General features: G+C 33.1%; 5 protein-coding genes across 7 annotated transcripts in view; 2 read left to right on the top strand and 3 right to left on the bottom strand.

Moving 5' to 3' along the window:
- Positions 1–22702, bottom strand: part of LOC129312155 (NEP1-interacting protein 1-like) — a 70340-nt gene that overhangs the window by 27467 nt on the left and 20171 nt on the right. The window lies entirely within an intron of this gene.
- Positions 75–1150, top strand: LOC129312163 (E3 ubiquitin-protein ligase RHA2A-like). Of its 2 annotated transcripts, none has more exons than XM_054954777.1 (2): positions 75–314; positions 795–1150. In XM_054954777.1, the coding sequence occupies exons 1-2, from the start codon at positions 141–143 to the stop codon at positions 846–848; spliced, it is 228 nt and encodes a 75-aa protein (XP_054810752.1). In that variant the 5' UTR covers positions 75–140; the 3' UTR covers positions 849–1150. The 2 variants fall into 2 exon arrangements, with proteins under 2 accessions (XP_054810752.1, XP_054810751.1); XM_054954776.1 differs by having other exon boundaries at positions 75–461; positions 795–1147.
- Positions 8705–9815, bottom strand: LOC129312161 (bZIP transcription factor 27). Its single transcript, XM_054954774.1, has 3 exons — positions 9425–9815; positions 9249–9330; positions 8705–9139 (listed from the first exon to the last, which is right to left on the bottom strand). The coding sequence occupies exons 1-3, from the start codon at positions 9721–9723 to the stop codon at positions 9065–9067; spliced, it is 456 nt and encodes a 151-aa protein (XP_054810749.1). The 5' UTR covers positions 9724–9815; the 3' UTR covers positions 8705–9064.
- LOC129312159 (uncharacterized) lies at positions 12796–14801 on the top strand. Its single transcript, XM_054954771.1, has 3 exons — positions 12796–13337; positions 13530–13943; positions 14076–14801. Exons 2-3 carry the CDS (start codon positions 13537–13539, stop codon positions 14137–14139), a joined length of 471 nt encoding a protein of 156 aa, XP_054810746.1. The 5' UTR covers positions 12796–13337; positions 13530–13536; the 3' UTR covers positions 14140–14801.
- On the bottom strand, positions 15333–21859 carry LOC129312154 (la-related protein 1C). 2 transcript variants are annotated; one of them, XM_054954768.1, is made up of 6 exons: positions 21116–21854; positions 20070–20589; positions 19843–19999; positions 19642–19732; positions 17929–18000; positions 15333–16422 (listed from the first exon to the last, which is right to left on the bottom strand). In XM_054954768.1, the coding sequence occupies exons 1-6, from the start codon at positions 21563–21565 to the stop codon at positions 16114–16116; spliced, it is 1599 nt and encodes a 532-aa protein (XP_054810743.1). In that variant the 5' UTR covers positions 21566–21854; the 3' UTR covers positions 15333–16113. The 2 variants fall into 2 exon arrangements, 1 of the variants encoding a protein (XP_054810743.1); XR_008593456.1 differs by having other exon boundaries at positions 16283–16422; positions 19596–19732; positions 21116–21859.

Raw genomic sequence — 22702 nt, 5'->3', positions numbered from 1 at the left:
AAGCAAAAAACTAACATTGTGACTAAATAAGAAGACTGTAATCAACTGTGATGCAGCTACAATAAATTAATCAATAGCTTATATGCCTTATTATAAGAGTCTTAGCACAGATTGACATCTTTGGCTTTCGTTGAACCAAAATGACTCTTACAGGCCTGGTTTCGCTCGTGTTCGATTTTATTGGTCTTGTGCCGCACAAGATCAATCAGAAGCAGGCAATTGCGAGTGAATCAGCAGACCAAGCACCAAGGTTGATTGAAATTGATTGGTGCTGCGTGTGCTTGTCAAGGTTGAAGGAGAAAGACGATACGAAGGTTCTTCCTTGCTTTCACAGATTCCATAAACTTTGTGTTGATAAATGGCTTAATAAGGGTCGCCACAAAACGTGTCCTCTGTGTCGTTTCTCAATGGTAGCAGAAGAGAACAAGTCTCTTGCTTCTGCAGAATTCACTGAGGATATGGTAATATGGTTTTCTTCTTTCCATATTGCTGGTATCTGAATGATCCATCTTGTTCTAATAATGAGTTCAAGTCCAGATAAGGGCACTGCTCCTTCATCAAGTTTTGATTATATTGAATATGATGATCTAAGACTAAGCAGAAGCTTAGATGAAATGGACCCATCTGTGATGTTTTATGGGTGCCAAAGAACAAGTGGATATTAGTAAAGAATTGCTGATGGTGAAGAATGTTAATATCAGAATTTACAGCCGTTTAATCAAAATGGCTGCTATAATCGTTTAATTTTCTCCGAAGTTATGAATTACAGACTTTCTTTTTTTCCTTTTTTGCAGCTCGATCCTGTTCATATGGAATTTATTTCGCCCCCTAACTTGTGCTATTGGTGAACAAAATTCGATTCTTTGGGCGTGATTTTAACGTGATACATTCACATTCAGAAAAAAGTGATAACAAAAATTGACTATGTATGCATGTGGTTCATATCGCTTTTTTTTTGGGGGGGGGGTGTCAAAGTGGTTCATATCACTTTAATACACTTATTATCACTTTTTTTCTCTTTTTTGTATAATCAAACTCTTTGCGTGTGATTTTAGGATAAGTGATATTGTATGCACTCATGCATCCAAAAAGAAAGAATAAAATAATTCGTGGGGGTTACATGTTATTATTGTACTTAAAATTTCTTTCATATCTACCTTTGAACATACAGTGATGCATTCAGTTCTAAATACGTCTCTTGAATCTCTGTTATCGATTTGGTAATTAGGTAGTGAGGCTATATCAGTAGTTGACTGGTTGTCCATTGCCGATTGAAAACTATTTCAAGAAACCTCTGTTTCACAAGGTCCACGAGAATGCACTTCAAAATGAATATTTTAACAGTAAATACGTTGTATACACAGAGCTGCATCTATCCTTGAAGGCGTCTGCATGAACATTTTGATCTTCCAGGTCATTGGAAAATTACGTCAGAAGCTTATACTTGACAAAGTTGACAATAGGATTATAACTACTCTTAAGTCTCAAAGTATGGATCAAAAGTAGCAACCAAATTTTAAGGACATGATATAATAAAGTTGCAAAAGAAATTACTTCAACAGTTTTGGGAAATTGCTATCAAAATGTGACAATAACTTTTAACTCTCGGCAGTAATTAAAATTTTTGAAATTATTCAGATGAGTTTTGTATAAAATTTGAATCCTTTGACATAGTCATTTTGAAACAAATATCCAACAACATTTCATAGCCATTGCGCGTTTGGTTTGCCCCGATCGACCATCTTAACAAACACATCATTTTTTGTATAAATTTTTTTATCATCTAATTTTATATAGAATTTCAATTTGATCTCTTAATTTTAGAAAGTAGCTTTTCACTCTTTTAACACTAACACTATTAGTTTTAAATAATTTTTTTCCAATCATTATAATTTTAAAGAATTAAATTTAATAATATTTTGTTAATATTTAAAAGTTTAATGTAAGAATTTTTGTAATGGTACTAAAGTTGCACAACTGAAAAAAAAATTTCATAAAATTAAATGACCAAAATAAAACCTAATGTAAAATTGAAGAATTGAAGGTGCAATTTAACATAAATTATACTTTGCAATTTTCATAAGTCTTCTCTTTGGTCAAACAATTCTCACAAGTCACAAACAATATATTTTACTATTTTTTATGTTAATTTTTAAGATATTTTTAAATAAAATCACACATATCAATAAAACTTATTAAATACACTTTATAACTTTATTTTTTTAAAATAAAAATATAAATTATAAAAAATATCCTTAATTCAATACTCCATTATCATTTGTGAAAGAATATTAAGAAAAAAATATATTAAAAAATAATATTAAAAAGATATTATTAATAAAATATTATTTTTGTCAATGTATCTTATATTTTGAAATATTAAATCTCTTTTAAAAATATTTTATAATGTAAAACGAAGGAAATATTAAATTGGTACATGAAGCAACACATCCAATTATGGTTTCAAGCTGGGATATATCAAAAACAAAACTGGGGAAACCCATCTTTGGATCCTCAGTCCTTCACAAGAAAGACAGGTAAGAAAAAAAGTTAAGAGAAAAGAAAATAAAAAAGGAAAAAAATTGAAAAAAAAATATTATCTCTTATTGTGTTTTGATAAATAGAAGAAAATAGAGAGAAAAGAAAATGAACAAATATTACAAAGACTATAATGCCCTCACATCAAAATATATTATATTTCATATAATTATTTATAAAAATAAATTTAGGAAAAATTTGTATTAAAACTAATTTCACCAAAATAATTTAAAATCATATTATTTATTAAAAATATTTTTCATGTTATCATATTTAAAAAAATAATTTACTAAAAATATATTTTTTATTTAAAAATTAAAAGTGAATAATTTATTAAAATTAAAATAAAAGAATTATAAACCATTCTACCGAACTGGAATTCAATAGCAAAAGGATTTAGAAAAGAGAAATAAAATAAAAATTATACACCAATTATTGAAGTTGCTTTTCCCGATTGTTACCATGAAATTGAAAAAGAAGAGTGTATGATGATGTAGTTGAAGCTACCTAGGTTGAGAAAGAACATGCCTAGGCAAAATATGATGCCAGTACTTGGTTTAAAGATGATGAGTTTTTAGTAGAGGGGTGAAAATGATGGATGAGAGAGGGAGAGAGGAGGGGCAGAGAATGGAATAAAATTCTTACTTTCAAAATCTCTCCACTTATAGAGAGAAAATGTGGTGAATCTCACGTCTCATTTTTCTCCTTCATTTTTCTTTCATCTCACTTTTCTTTCCTCATTTAAACTGAAAAAAAACTTATTTCTCTCCTTATTTTCTTTTTATATTTTTTTCTCCCATATTTTACTTCCATTCAAACAGAGCATAAAGGGTGGGCGTGATAAAGGGTTTGAACTCTACACGTGATATTGAACGGCCGAACTCGCAAACCTAAAGGCCCATTTGCTAAAAGTCCATGAGCTTACGATGAAGGTGAAGGCCAACACACACTTCCTCGTCCTCTCCAGCCCACGACGAAAACGAGAGGACACGGTCGCACGCACGCTCAATTGTGTGCGCGTGTTCAGGCATGCTCCATTAATTGAATAATATGGGATTTTTTTTTTGAGCAAATAATATGGGATTTTGTTGCTCTGATAAGTAGCTAGCGTCCTTTATGACGACCATTTATTTTCTAATTTCGGTGGTTTTGAATATTTGAATTCTGAAAATACCCTTTTTTTAAGGCTTTTTGTGTAAGAGAATATTATGTTAATAATGTGCAACAAATACAGTTGGAACTAGCTATTGTAACTTTGGATTTCAAGTTGTCAAAGAAAGTTCGAAGAGGGGGTGAATTGGATTTAATAGAAATTTGGTTAATTTAAATAACTTTAAACATATGAGTTTAGAAAAATATTACCAATCACAATAGAGAATGATGAAGAGAAGTTTGCTTAGATCACTTATTTTCATTTGGTTTTAATTACTCAAGCTTACATCTAATCCCCGAATATTGTTTGAAATTTTTTCCACTAATTTTATCAAGATTAATTCAGATTCTTAGTTGCTTCAACACAATCTTAGATTTACATTTAAGTTTGCATCACTCCCCTTACAAAAAGTAATAATTAAACCTTATCAAGCTCCCCAAATTTAAAATCCTCTATTTCAAGAATAAAAATTATAAATAAATGAAGTAAGTTTAAGAATGGACTGTTTTTACCAAATGCTTTTTAAAAGAATTCATTTACAATCAACGAAGCTCACTTGTAATGAATACAAATTTAGAAAATTGGTAAAAAAAATAAATGAAATAGCCCATGTGATAATTCAAGTATTCGTTCTTGTTCATCGTCTTCATAAATGCGCCTTTATATAATGTTTTTATGAATGATCCATCATACTCATAAATATAATCATCAGAGTCATCGTCTTTTCTCTTCTGAGTTGTCTCAAGAAAATAGACAATGGCATGGTGCTTTAAAGCTTAGTTTCTCTCCCATATCAAGTAAGAAAAAATAATGGCTCTTTGCACTAAATGTTATAACAAAGTTAGGTGAGAGTTTATTTTCTAAAGAATAAAGACTATTTAGGAATAAGGATTTTTTGAATAATCAAGAAGTATTGAATCTAACCTGCGATGTTGTGCTCAGAAGGTTTTTAGAATGAATAGAAAGCTAACACAACTCATAAGAAGTGAAAATAATATTTAGAGAGAGAGAGAGATAAAGAAAGAGAGAGAGACGTATAAGCAGTCACAAAATAGAGAATAAATCTTTATGCTTATTTTGAAATAAGTGAGCTTATTCTAAAATAATGAAAAACTAAACTATTAGACGCACAAGATTGACTCTTTTGAAATATCGCTCTTATATTGAAAGAAGTTTACACATATGATGAATTGAATAACTTTATTTGAGAATAAGGGAAGCTATTCTTAAATAATTCCTCAATAAACTAGGATGTTTCAAAATGGAATATCAAGTAACAGCTTTTGTGAAAAGAAAACACTATTCATAAAATAATGAGTGCTATTCCCAAATGTGCAAAAGAGTGGTTCCTTGAAAATAAGAATCAAATACATGAATAAGTTATTTTAGAATAAAGAATAAGGGCCTTAACATTAGACGATTATAAAGGCTCTTAGAATTTAAATTTTTTATTCTAAAATCAATCGAGGTATCTTTTAAGTAAAATAAAGGATCATTATAAAATTAAAATCAAGTCAAACACTTAATCTTTTAAGTAAAACTTTATAGATATATATACAAGAATAGTTTAAAAGTTTATTGGTTATTTAAGAATAAGAGTACTTATTTAAAACTAAGACCTGAGAGTTCGATTTTAAAGTAAAAAATATTAATTCCCTCACAAATTATTAATTCTTAATTATTAACTTACATGCATAAACTTTTCTTATTTCATCGTCATGAAAGACAATCAACTCTACGTAGTATGAACACTCATTCATGATGTTAACGTACGAACAAAAAGTTAATAAAACAGTCAGACTTTTACACTAGTTTTAGGATTGTTTTAGCAATTGTCAACATAAAAAATTTATTTTTTACATCGGTTTCAGCATGCTTGAGTAGAAAGGAAAGTAGTCGAGGCACTTCCTGCATCGAACAAGTTTATTTAAGGGTAGAGAATCTACTTTCTCTTTCTACACCCCAAATCAATGTAAACAAAATTAATAGAAAGTCTGGTTATTTTCCTTTTATGATTTTCAGCCTCCGCATTTAATAAAAATAAAAAAGTAGAGATAAATATAAAAATAATAAGGTGTTATATAAATATAATTAAAATTAATTTTCTCTCTCTATCATATAAATAAGACTATTTGGTAGCTTCCTAGAATCTTCTTTTTGGTCACCCTTCCCATCTGCATATGTTTAGTGGGTGCTAAAGGTAATTTCCTCAACCCTTCTCGTTCACTCCTAGATAATATCCTTTTAGTACTTTCATCCGTTTTTTAAATTAAATAATCATTTTAAATAATTTTTTCCCATGTTTTTTCATCAAGAGTTCCACAGTTCAAGTTTAGCGCTCACCTATTCTCTAATTAACTCTTTAATTGGAATTGTATTATATGTAAAAAGCATGCATTTAGAAATTTATTCTTAAATGTGCTTGGCCAAAACATTTAATGCTAGGTTGAATAAAGGGTTTATGAAAATGATTTGTAATATAGACTAATCTTTACAAAGAAGCCCTTTGTTTCACCTCCAAGCACTCTCCCATTAATTATTGCCTCCTCGTAACCGGGGGGAAATTGTGTGGGCGTGGTGACTGATGCATTAGACTTAGATTTGGCATGTAAGATTTAAGTCACATGTGAAGGGGAAGAGAAAGTGTTGGAGTGAGAAAAAGAGAAGAAAACAGGAGAAAAGGGGAAAAAAGAGGAAGGGACAAAAACAAAGCAAAAGAAGGGGAGAAGGACGAGAGAATATGGAGATGAGATCAGATGAGAGTGGTTGACAAGTGTGAATTGACATGCGATGCAGTGGAAGTGACATAGTGCTCCAAGCTGGCACTGCCACGTTTCAATCTCTGACTCGACCCTTCCCCATTATTCTTGTCCTTTCCCCACACTACCTCCCACTTCCTTCTCATTTCCCATCATCTCCTTTCGCCCCTTTCTTCCTACATTTCTTACTTTTTTAAAAAAAGAAAAAAATATATGATTTTAAGTTCTTGCACCTTTTTTAAATCCTCATATTTTTATTTTTCAGATATTTTATATCTCCATTACATCACTCATAGAAGAACCCATAATATAAAAAAATAAAAGTATATAAATCTAAAATATAAAAACATACAGGAATTTATAATAAAATTTAAATAAAGTATAGAAAATTAAAGTTATGTTTTTTTTTAAATTTGTTTCCTATTCTTTCATTCTATTTAACCTAATATTACATATCAAAAGCATCTGCCAATCAAGTAAAATTCAATTTATTCTTTTTCTTTTTCTTCTTCTTCATAATCATCACCACGAAGTTGAGTTAAATGGCCTAGTTCAGGATGGAAAGACTTGTCTCATTACAACAAAATGACAACAAACCATGCAAGTTTTATCCTTCATTAATACTGTCAAGCTATTCAGGTAATACTACCAGAGTCCCCATCAATATGATACGCTTATCCTTTGTTTCGTTCGAGGGAAATAGACGCGAGGATAGATTCTAATAAATTTAAGTAGAGAAAAATGTAAATGGGTTTATAAAATTTATTAAAGATAACATGTAAATGAAAAGAATACAAAATTAAAAAGTCTTTTGACCCCCCCTTTTTTTAAAAAAAAAATCGAGCTCATTAGAATTGCAGGGATAAGAACATTCCTTCCTAAATAAATGGATAACAATAAAAAGGGTGTTTATTAGCAAAAGACTGAATAAAAATTCTTAAAACTATCATTTATGACCAACTAACACTCAAAAGTGTGACATTCAAAGTTGGTTTTATAAAGGAAACTGATCCATAAAACAACATTTGGGAAGGAAGAGATCCTGGGGGAGATTATGAATTCACACAAGAAGTTCACGATCAAAGTAGAAATACTGATTTTTATTTATAAGTAGATATATTTTTTCAGCACTGCACATAATTTGAAACTAATTGTGATTTATAGTAATTACAAATCCTTGGCAAATATCTCAAAATTCATTGGCATATTATCCATTTTTTTTGCAAAATAATTCATATCAAACAAATTGAATGAGTATTTAGTTACAAAAATAAGTGAGTATACTTTTTATTTACAATATTTACATTTTAAACTTTATTTAAAAAATTGAATCTTTGCCAAATAGTTATCTAAAAGTTGTCATTAAATTCTAAATAAATTCCTGAGATAAAAGAATGTGGAGAAGAAATGAAGGCTATCTCTCTATTTATTCACTCTCTCTCTCTCTTTTTACTTTTTAATTATGACTATTAATATTATTATATTGAATAAATTTGTTTTAATCAGAGTTGATGAATGGTTAAGATTGGGGAAGAGGAAAAAGGGCGGCAAGCAAGCGAAGAGATAAAAGAGACATGGTGATGTTTGACTGCAGCATGCTGGGAAGAGAACATTTGACCAAAAAAAAAAATGTTCCTAAGAGGACAAAGTGTCCCATCTTTCACTTTTGCTTTCAGACTAGCTTCGTACACTTTTGGTAGCTTCCCCCTCATCCCACTCTATCAATTATTTTCTTATTATTTATTCATTTAATAAATTTATTATGATTAGCCAAATAATGTCCTTTAGTTATAAAAATAATAAAATATTTCCATCATTCTCATTATTTTTTATTCTATGACGCCCCTCTCCTCTCACCTATAAATATAAAATTTACAAATTATTAGATTTTTTTTAAGAGTCATCTCCATAATAATATTTTATAAATATTTCTTAATGTTAATCTTAAAATCATATTTTTCTTCTCTTTGAATAGGATTTATACCGGAGTTTTGTATATGAAAAAAATGGCATTTGTGAAAGTGATCATGCCTAAACACCTGACAACTCTTAGAATTAAGATTTGTCAACAGTAATAAGAGGTTTATTGTTCACAGATAGATATATATATATATATATATATATCAATTACTCAATTCGTTCTATTATTTTTTGACAATGCCATTGTATTATATTTCGCATACTTTTTTTTACAGTAATATAGCGCATCATAATCAGTACGTATAATAATTGTTTACGCAATAGCAAAAGTTTGTTCATCAACTAATAAATAACATCATGACTTACACATTGATAACAAAACACACAAGATCTAAGTATCTAACGGCATACTAATACTGACATAAATGACAAATAATATGGTACATATATCTATTGACCTTTTCTTTGAAAGATGATCTATAAACAACAGCAGCAAGTAGCCAAGTACATCACAGAACCCATCATCAATTCCAATATCATCATAAGGAAATGAATCCTTTGCAGCTAATTTTTTTGCAGACTTCTGTGCAGCCGAATCTGAAGCACTCTGTATAAAAATATGGCTGCAGAGAATCCACTCCCAGACATTCGGATTTGTACAAAACCAAGGCCGGAACTTGCAAGCTAAGATTTCTTAAAATGGAGCAGTCAATGTTCGAGACGGAGGCTTCTTCAGCTTCTGTTCGCTCGTTGTAGGAGCATCATCCATCTACAACACCAACCAAAATAATAACAATAACAATAACAATAACAATAACAATACCTTGATCATCACACACGGTTTTGTACAGAACGTATATAATATATACAGAGCCTACCCGTTGTAGCTGTTCTGTGAGCATCGCATTCTCTTCCTTTAAGAGAGCGAGTTCTTGCTCCAACTCATTCGTGTAAGCCTGCAGAAAGAAAGAAGATCAGAGAAGCAGAAATAAAAGGCAAGAGGAATTCAGAAACGAGAGAATGGAAAGAAGAAGAAGAAGCAATATTTTCCTGCTTGCGAGCCCTAGATCGAGCAGCGGATTCGCGGTTCTTGATCATACGCTTGCTTCGCCTGTCGCAGTCAGATTCGGAGAGCCTCTTGTGGGTGGAGCAAGGGACAAGAGAAGCGGAGGAGGCAAATTTGGGATTAGCAGAAGAGGAAGAAGACGAGTCAATGCGAGGGGGCTGGGCGAGGAATCCATGGAGCTTGGAGGCTGAAGAAGGAGAAGGAGAGGGTGATGAGGAGGAAGAGGAAGGAACATAGTGGGGACTGATGAGAGGAACGTGATTAATGTCTTTCCAGAACTCTTCCATGGAGCTTTCTTGGATCTTGCAATGGAAGAAGATGGTGATAACACTGATATATAATGATTATTTGATTCCACGCACCGAATATATGCTCATGCAATTGTGTACATGGATTAAACCTAATTATGTCCATAATTTAGTCATCCAAGTTAAATTCATGCTCTTTAGATGGTGTGATTTTAAAAAAACACAAGAAGACAGAAATAAAAGAAAAGGAACGGAGAGTCTGTTACCCATTTTGCGCTTGCGGTCATATCGGGTTCTGATGCCAACATGGGGCGCACGCATTTCCGTGCCAAAAGTTGACTAATAGTGGAACTCCATTTCATCTTTTACGCGTCTTTTTTTGATTAAAAAAAAATCCTAATATATGAAGGAAGAAACAGGATAAGTATCTCTTTACTAGACTTGCTTTATTTATATAAAAATAAAAAATCAATTCAATTACTTAAAAGATAAGAGTTTATAATGATAATATTAACTTAGAGTGGTTGTTTGAAGAATACTTAATTCCGAGAAACTAAATCAAATATGTAAATATGTTTGAGGGAGATTTTAGATTTGGTTATAAAGATTTAGATAGAGTTGGTAATGTCCGCAAAAAAGGCAAATTGAGTTGAAAAAAACGAGTTTATTTTTATACGAGATGGTTAATTTGAACCAACAGCACACGCGGTGGCTAACCCGTGAATTTATGGATTGACCTGCATGTATATATATATATATATATATATATAAAAGAAAGAATCATAGAATCATTCTCTTAATTCGCAAACTTTCATTATTGTTCAAATTATTAAAATAATTTAAATTATGTACTTATTATCTACTGTCATTATTACCTGTTACATTTAATTACCTAAAATAGCTATAAATTCATGACTAGTCAAATGTATTAGTGTAGCATATACCCAACCTAGACTTTTTTACAATTTAATTTGAGTAAAATATTTTCAAATAGGCAAGAGCAATATAGTCATTTATTTATTTATTTATTTTAAATTATGAGTCACTAAGTTGTCAAGTTGTGGATAAATCCTAACTTTATTTTTCATTATATCATCTTTGTTATTATATTTTATTTCAATAAACTCAAAATTTCTCAGCTATTAAAAAAAAAGTTTAACTCGCTAACCTTTACTCAAATTAATGTTAAATTTTATTTTATCTTATAAACTTTTACAAGTTAATTATATTTCATGTTTAATTGTGTGATGCTACTAATTAATGATAGATAAAACTTTTAACATTAATTATAATGAATTTATAATTTTCAAATGTAAAAAAATAAATATAAAAATTATTTTATATTGGTGGGTTAGTGAGCACTGTTAATTGGTAAAAATACAACCCATGCAAAATGAGAGTTATGTTAACTCGCCCCACCAAACCCATAACTTGCTATGGGCTAATCCTATGAGTCATGGGTTCACCCATATTATCAATTATAGATTTAGGAAACTAAATCAAGAAATAAATAAAAATGTAGGGTTGGTCCATTCTCGTGAAGAAGATTTTAAGAAACTTAACATAGCAATGGGATAGATGCTTTGCAGAAAACTCAGGCCAGAACTGTCCAGCTTGACACAGGCAAGCACAATTTCACGGCAATGGAAGGGCACAAACACAATGTCCTTCCTCATGAGCCATACTGAGCCACTGCTCGCAGCTTTTCAGAATTGATACCATCTTCTCAACCATCAGAGATTGGTGTACCTTTGGTTCTTAATTTTAAAATATCTTTCATTTTAGCCCCTCAATTTTATCAACTTTCATATTGATTCTCTCTCTTTTAAGATGCTACCAAATTTTTTCTTGCTTTTTAATCCCGTTGAATAAGTTCATGGAAGCTGGAAAGTGATCGTTTACACATTAATATTCAAAGGCTATATTTTAACTACTATCATATTTTAATTAGATAATAATTATAATTAACACTTTCAAGGTTTAAAATAAATAATTAGAACATTCAAAATATTACTAACAAGGTAGGGTTTAGTAAAACTGTCCAATCCTTCACAATGTGACGAACCAACTCCAAATTTTTGTTGGAATAGTTGTTCACATCACTATTCAATCATATTTTAAACATGATTTTTTTTAATAGAAGGATATATGAAACCAAAAAAAGAAGAACATTCAAAATATTTTAATTTAAGACATTAAATATTTATTTTAAGATATTTAACATACTTTATTTCAAAAAAAATTCGAATTTCAGTTCTTGTCCTTTATGTTTACAAGCCAAATTTTCCAGCAAAGCTGGAATATTTAAAGTTAAAATATTTTATTAAACTATTTTTAAAATAATTTATTGTATAGTTATTTTTTTTCTTAAGATATTTTTCTTTTTTTTGTGTTTAAAGCATTAATTATTAATTATTTATTTCAAACCTTAAAAAATATTATTATAATATTAATTAGATAGACTAATGAATAACAGTGAAAACATAAGTTTTCAATAAACATATGCTTCAGGTAGCCTGAATACTCAAATTTTATTTTTAAAATTTGTTTTAATTTTTTTATTTTAAAATTAATTACTTTATTTTATAAAAATATAAAATATGTTTTTTCAATACTTAAATGATTTTTAATGTTAAAATATTTCTTTAAAATATTTTAAAATAATTTATTATATAGTTTTCTTGTCTTAAAATAGTTTTACTTTTTTGTGTTTAAAGCATTAATTATTAATTATTTATTTCAAACATAAAAAATATTATTCTAATATTAATTAGATTGATTTATGAATAAGAACAAAAGCATAAGTTTTCAATAAACATATCCTTTAGGTTTCATGCAATCTGAATGCTCGAATTTTATTTTTAATACTTATATATAATTAATTTTTTATTCTAAAATTAATTATTTTATTTTATAAAAATATATTTTTATATTTAAACAATATATAAATTTCAAATATATGATATTTTAGTATTAAATGACTTAAAACATAAAAAATTAATTAATATTTATTATATTTTATATATTTTTAAAAAATAAAAAAAATTTAGATATTTGGGCCAAGCTCCTGAATTTTTTCAAACCTAGTTAGACTAATTTGTCGAACTTGGTTTGAACTATCAGCTCCGTTGGTGACGGCCTTGCTCTTTTGATTGTGGCGTTCCTTGCTTTTTCTTTCCACTACTATCTTAGACAGACGTCTTCTTAACTGTGATTGGGGCTTAGCTCACTACCTCTTTGCTGAAGTTCATGACCAAAGACGCTTCCATCCTTTGCAGGCTTATATATCTCGGTTCTGGGATTTACGAGGAGATGTACAAGTTGTTCGGTCTTCAGCCAATTGTTTCCTGCTCTCTTTCAATTGCCCTTATGATCTAGAATTCATGCTCCAAAGTGGACGTTGGGTTATCAATGCTTGTTTAATTATCCTGCAACGTTGGCAGCCCATGCTTCATGTTCCTCTTCGGAACAATCTCTACGGGTTACCAATACAGTTTTACTCCGAATATTTTGCCTCTTTGATTGGTAATTCTTTGGGAACTTCTATTTCTTTTGATGACCACTGTTCTAAGGACTCATCTGGTATGAGATTCCGAGCTTTGGTGGACGTTGCTCAGCCTTTAAAGCTGCAGGGTGTTTTTCTTTCCTGACGGGTATGAATTTGAGTTCTTCATTTTTTATGAACGAATTAACAGATTATGTTTCAACTGTCATTGCATTGGGCATGTTCATCAACAATCTGGCGTATCTACTTCCTAGTTATTCATTTCATTCACCAGATCTTGGTTTTTAAAACACCTTCAAGAGGAGTCATTGGTCACTTCTTATGTCATTTCGGATTGCAGACCGTCGATGTTTAGAGATCCACCAGACCCAACAGGATTTCATTATTCATCAACATTCTTGGATGCTTCTGAAGCTTGGACTTCGCGAGTCGGTGATGAAGAAAACTTAGTCCAGGTTGCCTCGCCAAGTGTCTTCGTGGCTGAAGACTTTGAAATGCCTAGCTGTCGCAAGAGGGAGGCAGCATCTGCCTTGGACGGACTAGATTGGATTAAGAGATCTAAATTATGCCAAGATGTTCAAGCATCTCCGTCTGCTCAAGATCATCTCAGGGTGACCTCACAGCTGTCTATTTTGAAATCTGATCAGTCTAATTTATTAACAGCTGGAAATTTTCATACTTTCTTTGGCTGCCACGTACCTACTCTGCCGAGTTTAATTTCATCATCAGAGACGTCATCAAATGGTTCTAAGAGGTTTACAATTTCACTTGAGGGCTTTAAGTTCTTCACTCTTTTTTACTGCACAATTATGCACTCCTTCACCCAGTAAAACATTCAGTCTGGGACCACCAACTGAGTATATGTCGCGTTACGTTCATCTTTCAGAGCAAGCTCAATGACTTCTGGCGCATGTCCACGATCACGATGTAGGTCACTCGAATTCATCTAATACTTTCCAGCATCATGCAGTTCGCTCTCCAATTCAGTCACTCTTCGTTTGCTGATCTTGGTTTTGTTGCTGGTTCAAATGGATCTGCTGCTAATCTGCCAAGCTCTCCTTGTTGCAAGCGGAAACTTTGCTTTGTTCAGCGACAAACAAACGGAGCACTCTCTGCCTTCTGGGTTTCACGAGGTTTCAACGGAAAAGTCTCGTTTGCTAGGATGATTCCTCCAATGACCTTTACGGATTGCAGCATCGTGAAGGTCCAGAAACAGGCGCTCCGACGCTGCAGCTTTTGGTTTCGTAGTCCTCGTGTCTGGTTTCTTCATCTTTCTTTTGAGTCTCTTATATCAGTTTGTATGGTTTTCTTTTTCATGTTCCTAGGTTCTCATGACCCACTTCGTTTCGTTCAGGTCTTGACAGACAAGGCTTTTATTTTATTAAACCAAAGCAATGACTTGGGATTTTCAAATCTTGCGGGATACTTTTCCTTATATTGATTTCCTATTTCATTGGAGGCCAATGTTCTTTTAGGCTCATGAAGCCTTTTCAATATTTTTCTCGGCCTTTCTTCGGAAAGGTTATTTATCTTTTTTGAATGAGCCACCTGATTCCTTGTTTGCTGCTCCAGCATACGCAATGGGTCATGTTCTGGTTTCCTTCATTCTTCATTTTCTGTGCATTTTCATTTGGTTTTGGTTCTTACTTGCTCTTGTAACTTTTAGCCAGACCATACTGTTAGGCCCCCAGATAGCGTTCGGAGGGTCTTTACTTTTGCAATCGTTTTATAATTAACACATCGACTTTTATTCAAAAATAATATCATTGTTTTTCAATAACAACTTATTTAACAATGTTAAGAAGTTTAGATAAAACTCATCATAAAATTAAACAACCAAATATACACTTCTTTTGATATATATATATATATATATATATTCATTGCACTAACAAAGTGAGCCAATAAGGTAACTGAAGGGTAAATACCTGAAGTCTCAACAAACTTGAACCAAACCAAATACAATTATAGGATCTCTCATTCCTGTGTCTTCCGCCTATTTCACCAAATTAAAGGGGCCTCACAGCATACAGCATACAATATATAAAATACCTTTAAATCACTGATATATTAGTCACTTCAAAAATATTTTACAAACCATCTAGTTATGCTTAAGAAGACAAATTATTAGTGATACCAATCATACCAATAAATCGATACAATAGATAGTGATAAATCAGCCAGATAAAGTAGCCAACAGCTGGGATTTAAGAAGCATGCAACATCAAAGTCTAGATTGACAAGAACCCAACATCACCCCAGCTAAAACCTGGATAATTAAAGTTCTGATATGCCCACTAGAGGCATTTATGCTTTGAAATCTCTGCAAGTTTAAATCCAGAAAAACTGAAAGCATATAAACATCAATGTCATTTCGAATATGATGTGAGGTAAAAACAGCATAATTGCAGGACAAGCTCCGGCTGCAGAATCATCTTTACTTCTTTTTTATCTTCGGAGGAAACAAGCAGTTAACCAACTGTGTGGCCCAAGCATTCAACACCCACGATCTATCTCACATGTAATGCTGACCCCAAAGATTATAAAAAGCAGCTGTGGGGTAGTAAGGGGAAAGAAAATAAAAATCCCCCGATTGATGCAACAACCATCCCAACATCAAAGAGTCCACTCCATAAAAACAAGAAGCAATCAAGAGAGTTATGCTACTAGCTCCATATATAAAGAGGAAAAGGAAAGTGCCTTTTTTGTGGAATGGTTTACAACTGAATCTGTTTTCTTCCGCTATCTTTTCGTTTCGTCTTTTCAGCATTGTCGTCCCAAATGCCTCGAGAAATATCATACATCCAATTGCTCCTGGTGCAAAGTCGCTCTCTGCATAAATCGTGAGATCATTCTTAAATTCCTGCTTCCTGACTTCCTCTAAAAAACATTCCGCGCAAAATTGTGCTAAAGCACATCTACAATTAATTTCTTGCAGAAAGAGTGTGATCTGATCCTTGAATTCCAACTTCACCAATTGCCTCAACAGTGGAAAGCTGCAACCGATTGTTCAAATCACCAAATGATGATTCGTTCTGTGAAGTGTCAGATGGAACATCTAACCGTCCCGCACCATGATCGCCAGTTGTATTCTCTAGAGAGATATTTTGCACTGCTAACAACATATCCTGACCAAACTGGCCAAGGCTTTGAGAGCCTAGAACATCAGGAGGGTGAACAGAAGTAGGCATGATCCATCTGCTCCAATCATTTCGTCTCCTAATTTTGTCACCCTATGATATGTATATATATTTCAAATTATGTTTTTTGTTTTATTTTAATAAAACAATGACAAAAGACAAATCACATTATCAAGAATTGAAACTTGAATCACAAAAGAAGGTACCCATTACACATGGTTGTCAAAATCAACTTATAAATTATCTCTCCATTTATCTCAGCTTCCTGTGTCCGTGTCCCTGATTTTCTCTAGCCTCCAATTTATTTTGCACTCGTAAATATTAAAAAAGAAATTAGGCTATTAATGTCGAGATATCATTGGTAATCTTATGTCGATATTCTAAAATAATCTATCCAAGCTTATTCATGATAACTAAGTGAATTTCTTTTCCCCCTCTTTGTTCAGTGCTGTTACAGCTACTGCTATTGCTGAAAAAAGAATCTTATCATTTGTCTAGATTAATCAATTTAATATTTACAACTCACACACACACATGCCAGTGTAAGCTTTGAACCCTAGACCCGTGTCTGTAAGGAGGTGGCGTTGCCAGTGAGGCAACTAGCCATTGCCACTTGGATTCTAATGTATGAATATTTGCATATATTGCATTCTATTTTTCAAATTTATGATGCAATTTAAGTATTAACGTAGGGGATAAACATTGCAATGCTCATTTTCCTGATGTAAACAAACTCTTATCAAGTCATAAAATAAAGTTTAAGAATTTATTTTAAAATGTGAAATAAACTCATTTCCCCATCTGCATAAACAAATCTCGAGCACGGCAGTTACAATTAATTTTTAAAATGTGAAATCATATGATTTTAGGATTCTAGGGTGGGAACACTTGTTAACTCACATAACTTGCATAAAACTCAGAAAATGACAAGTTAGAACTGAGTTTAACAAGTTCAACCACATCCGCAAAATGATACTGTCCTCCCTTACTAGGATCTAGCACAGCCATTATTCCTTACCAATCAATGGCTTCAAAGAAAATCCAGCCCTAACCAAAAAATGGGAAAGAATTCTGCATTTCATTAAACAAAACCCTCAAGCATCTAAAGCATCCTTACTTTTCAGATTCCTGATACTGTCAACATGAGCAAGAAACCAAAGAAGCAACATAAGCCTGGTAGGTAGGTGGTTGTTTTTCGGCGGAGGTAGTCTGACTGGTTATACATAAGAACTCCATGGTCTCATAATCTTTTTATTTTAAATCTTCTATTAATTATTATGATTAGATATGATTTCTAAATATTTGAGTATGCTATAATTCTTTTCCTTTTTCTTTTCTTTAGCAATTTATAATGCATTTTAAGAATTGTTTACAGGAGAATATACATTTTAACACTTACAGTTACATAGCAAAGCTCTTCCAAGTTCACGAGTCATGTGACTTTGACAACCATATGCTTGAGTTTACTTAAATTCACACGTTACAAATATGGCATGAAAGAATAAAATGATGCCGTCAAGTTCTAAAACTTATCGTATACAACAAACTTCAAGGCAAGCATCAGAATGAAGCGCCCCCCCCCCCAAAAAAAAAAAATACCTGCACTTCCACAACAGATGAAGTTCGAAGAGCATCTAATATAAGCTGGACGTTGTCAGTCAACTGCATGACCTGATAGAGACATAAATGTTACCATCTAGCAGTGATCAATGCTACAACTCAATCCAACGTAGACGAATTTTTATATTGTTTGGGGATATCACTCCAAACTTTGAAAAACAGAACAATAAAAATCACTACATGATGATAAACAAGGCCACATAATATTCTCAGACATTATTAGTGGCAGTCCAGACAAGTCCACACCCTCAACTAAAGCTGCATAAGAGGTCTATATTACTTGATGGAGATAGCTTTGCCAGTTGAAATATTTCAACAAATAATTGATATAGCATAGAAATAAGAGACAATGCCCTAAAACTTAAAAGGCTGCCAAAGTAGAGTTAGAGAAATGGGCACCAATAGGGCAAAACAATAATCCAATTACACATCAAATCATATATCACCATTTCACCTCCATCAGTCAAAAAAATTCAACATCCAATTAAGAGTTAGTTTAATACCTTGTTGGCAGAAAAAGATAAAGAGAAGGAAAGGAAAAGGAAAAGGAAAAGGAAAAGGAAAAGGCAAAGATAGTTTAATCCTCAGTCTTATAGAGTTATTCTGATCATTCAAGTTTCTACGGATGAGGTTCTCGCTACAGCACGCCTACAACATAAAATCAGTTAAACAAAATACCATGATCATCAATCTAAAGACATAAACTTTCCCCCCACCAAGTCATGATCACAAGGCAAAGCTTAGAAGCAAGTATGAATAAAGCTCAATAAGTAGAGATGTCTGATTAGTAAGTATAATGCACAACCGAAAGTTTCAGACAACCAACAGCAAAGATTTTCACTTCACATAAATGTGATGGCTATGGGAAGATCACTCAGAGAATCAAGTAAAAAGTTGATGAAGCCTATCTATTGTTGGAAACAAACTATATTAAAATGATAAGCCAAAAACAGCTGAAATGCAATCACAGAAATCTGAGTACGGGCAAACTGGATGCTAGTATGAAATATTTCCTGGACAGCAAGCTAACTCAGAGACATGGACCTCTGTGAATATGTCCTGCAGAGCATGCAAGCTGGCCGCTATTGTAATAGTTGGATTAGCATATTTAGACAATGAGGAAATGAAAATGGTATAAGCCACCCAAGCACTGTTTTACATACCTGTTTTCTGTTTCCAATAGATTTATAAACAGGAATCAACAAACTAGCACACTTGAGTAGTTATGAAAGTCAAACTGAGGACCATAACCAGAATCACACAAGTGCAAGCGTGACTAACTTATCTTTGCCAAAATTAAAGTTAGATGCTTTTGCATCCTCACATCCGGCCTAGAACCTAGCATCTACATGTACCTTGCTGTCCAAAATCCAATTAAAAAACCTCAACCCTAAACTTCATAGTTTTTGCCTTTATAACATACTTTCCACTGATAACATTTGATAGGAACTCTAAAATCATCGGGAAACAAAAAACATTAAAACTAGTTGTATGCAATCATCACCTATTACTTGCAAAGAAGCACCCAATTTAATCACCAATAATTTCCAGGAAGTGATAACAGATGATCCTCACATTAGTGTCTTGAAATCAGAGCAACCCTTTATATAAAAGTTAAGAAGTGTACAGTCTCTCTAACATCTTACATAAAAAGAAAGGGGGGCAAGCAATGAAATACCCCAGGCAACTCACTTTCTTGAATCCAGCTATTAATTTTATTGGGACCCAACCCTGGCCATCCATGTTCTGCCGCAAGTATGTATCTTTAATTAAATTCTCGGCGCTGCAATAGGCAAGTCATGGCATATTTACAGTTAACTTTTAAAAAGAAAGTTAAATATAACAGAGAGAAAACAAATGAAAAAAAAAAAATCTAGCTAGTGAAAACAGTACCTAAAATAGTAGTCAATCTGGTTGACTATTTTAGCAGGTAACTGAAGATCAGGAGCTGGAAAATACATCGCATGAGGTGGTATTGGTGGTACAAAAGGAACACCTCTTAGTGGATCAGGGTGTGGAGCTGCTACATATACTACTGACGGCGTTAACTCTGAAAATAAATAGTCACGGATCATATCAATATCCAAAAAAGGGGGAGATCTTGAAATTAAAAAGCTTACCAGGGAATCCAACTGGACCACCAAAATGCCGCACCGGTGGTGGGGGAATAAATTGACCAGAACTAGGAGGAGGAGGTGGAGGTGGCGGCCTCATAAATCTTGGAAAAGCTCTTGGAGACATATGAGTGTCTCTACCATTAAAATTACGATGAGTATTCCAATCTTGATTCCCACGATCTTGTTCACGCCTGCTGCTGTAGTTATGATGATGAGTACCATCGCCACGCTGGTGTGGACCACCATTACGATTCCTAAATGAATTACGCTGTTGTGGGTGATCATTAACATTATGGGTTTGAGACACAAATCCACTTCTTTGTGTATAGTCCCTTGGAGAGGTGTTGTGGAAACCTGGTGCAGATATTTGAACTTGAGGTGCAGATTGATGTGGGTGGCTGCCATTAAATGATGCATTTGGACCATTTCGTTTTATTGATTTCTGGCGAGTTGGCACCACATTGTTTGGGTTTGCATTATCACCAGCTTGTCTTTGTGAAGAGGAAGGTGTGATTCCAGCACCCTGTAAGTGGCACTTCAAACAATAGAACTATATATGTGCAGATATAAATCATATAAAGAGAAAATATACACACAAAAAACATGCAAGCCCGCAGACACCACGAATGCGAAGGATGAATGTGTTTTGAAACCTATATGGCTGCTACGGCATAGCAAAAGGTTGTTTTGATATAGCTACCAAAAAGGACATGAACCACTTCAATCCTAAATCAACATTCATATCATACTAAAACAGAGAAACAACAATTACCCTCTCAATTTATTTATTTCTTTTTTTTCAAAAAAAAAAGTGCAGCAACCAAACTAAACTAATAATCAGTTTGACAGGTATTGCAGCAAATTATAGATATGAGAAGAATAATCCTCTCTTGCCGTTATTGTTATTTCAATTTCAGATAAAAAATAAAGGAAACACCAGCTCGACTACGCTGCTCTTACTAAAGTTAACCAAAAAATGGAAAGATGAAGGTACCGGAAACACAAGCATTTCCCAATCTCCAACAAACTAAAATCAGAAAACGCCAAACCTGCAACTGGGATTCGGGCGATCCATCAGCCCCCCCTTTTGGTGATTCAGTAGTCGACTTCATCGTTGCTCTGGTAGACTCCGATAAGGCTGGCCAAGAAACAGCTCCCATGACCGGCTTAGCTTCAGAATCAACCCCATTGGACGGCTTGTTCCAAGCAGGCCTCTTACCGGTATTGCCATTCGGCAGGCTACCGTTCTCCAAGCTCTCGCCGACAGAGCTCGAATCATCCATGGGCAAAGAGGGCGGAGCGACCGGGGAAGATTCAACCAGCGTCGCCGGAGGCGACGGAGACAAAGGGACAGCAGCAGTTGGCTCCGATTCACCGCGAACAATCTGGTTCCACGGCGAAGAAACAGCGGACCTCACAGCACGCCGTGGTTGAGGACTGCTCAGGTGATCAGGGGAATGTCGAGGAGAATGATTGGAGGCAGTACCACTCACGACCATTTTAGGGTTAGTGTAGGAAGGAAGCCGTCGATGAGATGATCGACGAGAGGAAAATGAAAGATTGTTGGGAAAAAATTGATCTGGGGAAGTGTGATTTAGGGTTTGAGACAAAGTCGAAATGAATGCAGCAAAGTAGTGTTTCCAAAAATTGAGCGATCAGATCGCTGCTGATGGGTCTGGCTTGAGAGAGAAGGCGTGAAGGGGAACGGAGGCTCCGGGCTGCTCTTTCTTTCTCTGTCTCTCTTTTTTGGTCTCCCCCTTTTATTCTCTCTCTGGCTACTTGGCATTCCATTGGCTTTTGGACTTTTTTGCTTCGGTGTGGGAATACTTCCGATGCCAGGTTTTCCGTGGCGTGCGGTTTTACGGGAATGCCCTCGACACTGAATGTTGGTCTCTTCGCTTGACACTTGACAGTGACTCCCCACTCCCTCCCTCGTAGCAATTGAGCGCAAAGCTTGTTGGGGTCCGAGCGGCGAGCGGAAGTTACTGTTTGTCGTTTCATCAGAGAATGTGACATTCACACGCCAAATAAATACGAACTTCTTGGCATTCAGAGATTTCACTAAAATGATACTCACTCCGTCCGTTCTAATTCATAAAATACTTTTAAAAAAATTATTATTTTAAAACGTAAAATACTTACAGAAGAATAAAGTTTTATCAAATAGATTTAATTTAATATTATTATTTTTTTCTCTGTTTAATATCAATTAAGTGTAAATTTAAGATTATTAAACGAAAAATGTTTTTAAACTTTTATATTTTTATTTTAAAAAATAAAATTATTAAGTGTATTTAATAAGATTTATTGATATGTGATATTTTGTTTGAAAATAAAAATATCTTATAATGTGAGATAGAGAGAGTATTTATTTAATTTAATTATAGTTTTAGAAATAAAATTGATCAATACTAATACGAAATAAAAAATTGTTAGTAGAATTGTGTTATTCTGTTACTCCTATTCCAAAGTCATTTATTAATATTAATTACATGTTGAAACTTGTATGCGTTGTATGTATTCATAATTAGATTTTTCACCTCATGTGATGTATGGGGTGTTTATGGTGTCCAAAAAAAATTAATATATTGCACAGTAAATTACATATAGAACACGAAGAAGACATCACGGTCAAC

The sequence above is a fragment of the Prosopis cineraria genome, unplaced genomic scaffold (genome assembly GCF_029017545.1).
Source record: "Prosopis cineraria cultivar Desert tree isolate PC_DT_omini unplaced genomic scaffold, ASM2901754v1 PC5, whole genome shotgun sequence".
Taxonomy (NCBI): Eukaryota; Viridiplantae; Streptophyta; class Magnoliopsida; order Fabales; family Fabaceae; genus Prosopis; species Prosopis cineraria.
Note: the sequence above shows the minus strand (reverse complement) of the source record. Positions and strands in the feature narration are given on the sequence as shown.

Coding starts and splice junctions, on each gene's coding strand:
- LOC129312159 (XM_054954771.1), top strand. CDS start 13,537: ATGTTTAGAGATCCACCAGACCCAACAGGATTTCATTATTCATCAACA. Junction 13,944..14,075: donor TCATCAAATGGTTCTAAGAG/GTTTACAATTTC, acceptor TTCATCTTTCAG/AGCAAGCTCAATGACTTCTG.
- LOC129312161 (XM_054954774.1), bottom strand. CDS start 9,723: ATGGAAGAGTTCTGGAAAGACATTAATCACGTTCCTCTCATCAGTCCC. Junction 9,331..9,424: donor GCTCGATCTAGGGCTCGCAA/GCAGGAAAATAT, acceptor TTCTTTCTTTCT/GCAGGCTTACACGAATGAGT. Junction 9,140..9,248: donor TCACAGAACAGCTACAACGG/GTAGGCTCTGTA, acceptor TTGGTGTTGTAG/ATGGATGATGCTCCTACAAC.
- LOC129312163 (XM_054954776.1), top strand. CDS start 141: ATGACTCTTACAGGCCTGGTTTCGCTCGTGTTCGATTTTATTGGTCTT. Junction 462..794: donor CAGAATTCACTGAGGATATG/GTAATATGGTTT, acceptor CCTTTTTTGCAG/CTCGATCCTGTTCATATGGA.
- LOC129312154 (XM_054954768.1), bottom strand. CDS start 21,565: ATGGTCGTGAGTGGTACTGCCTCCAATCATTCTCCTCGACATTCCCCT. Junction 19,733..19,842: donor CAGATTGACTACTATTTTAG/GTACTGTTTTCA, acceptor TGCCTATTGCAG/CGCCGAGAATTTAATTAAAG. Junction 16,423..17,928: donor CATCTGTTGTGGAAGTGCAG/GTATTTTTTTTT, acceptor TACATATCATAG/GGTGACAAAATTAGGAGACG.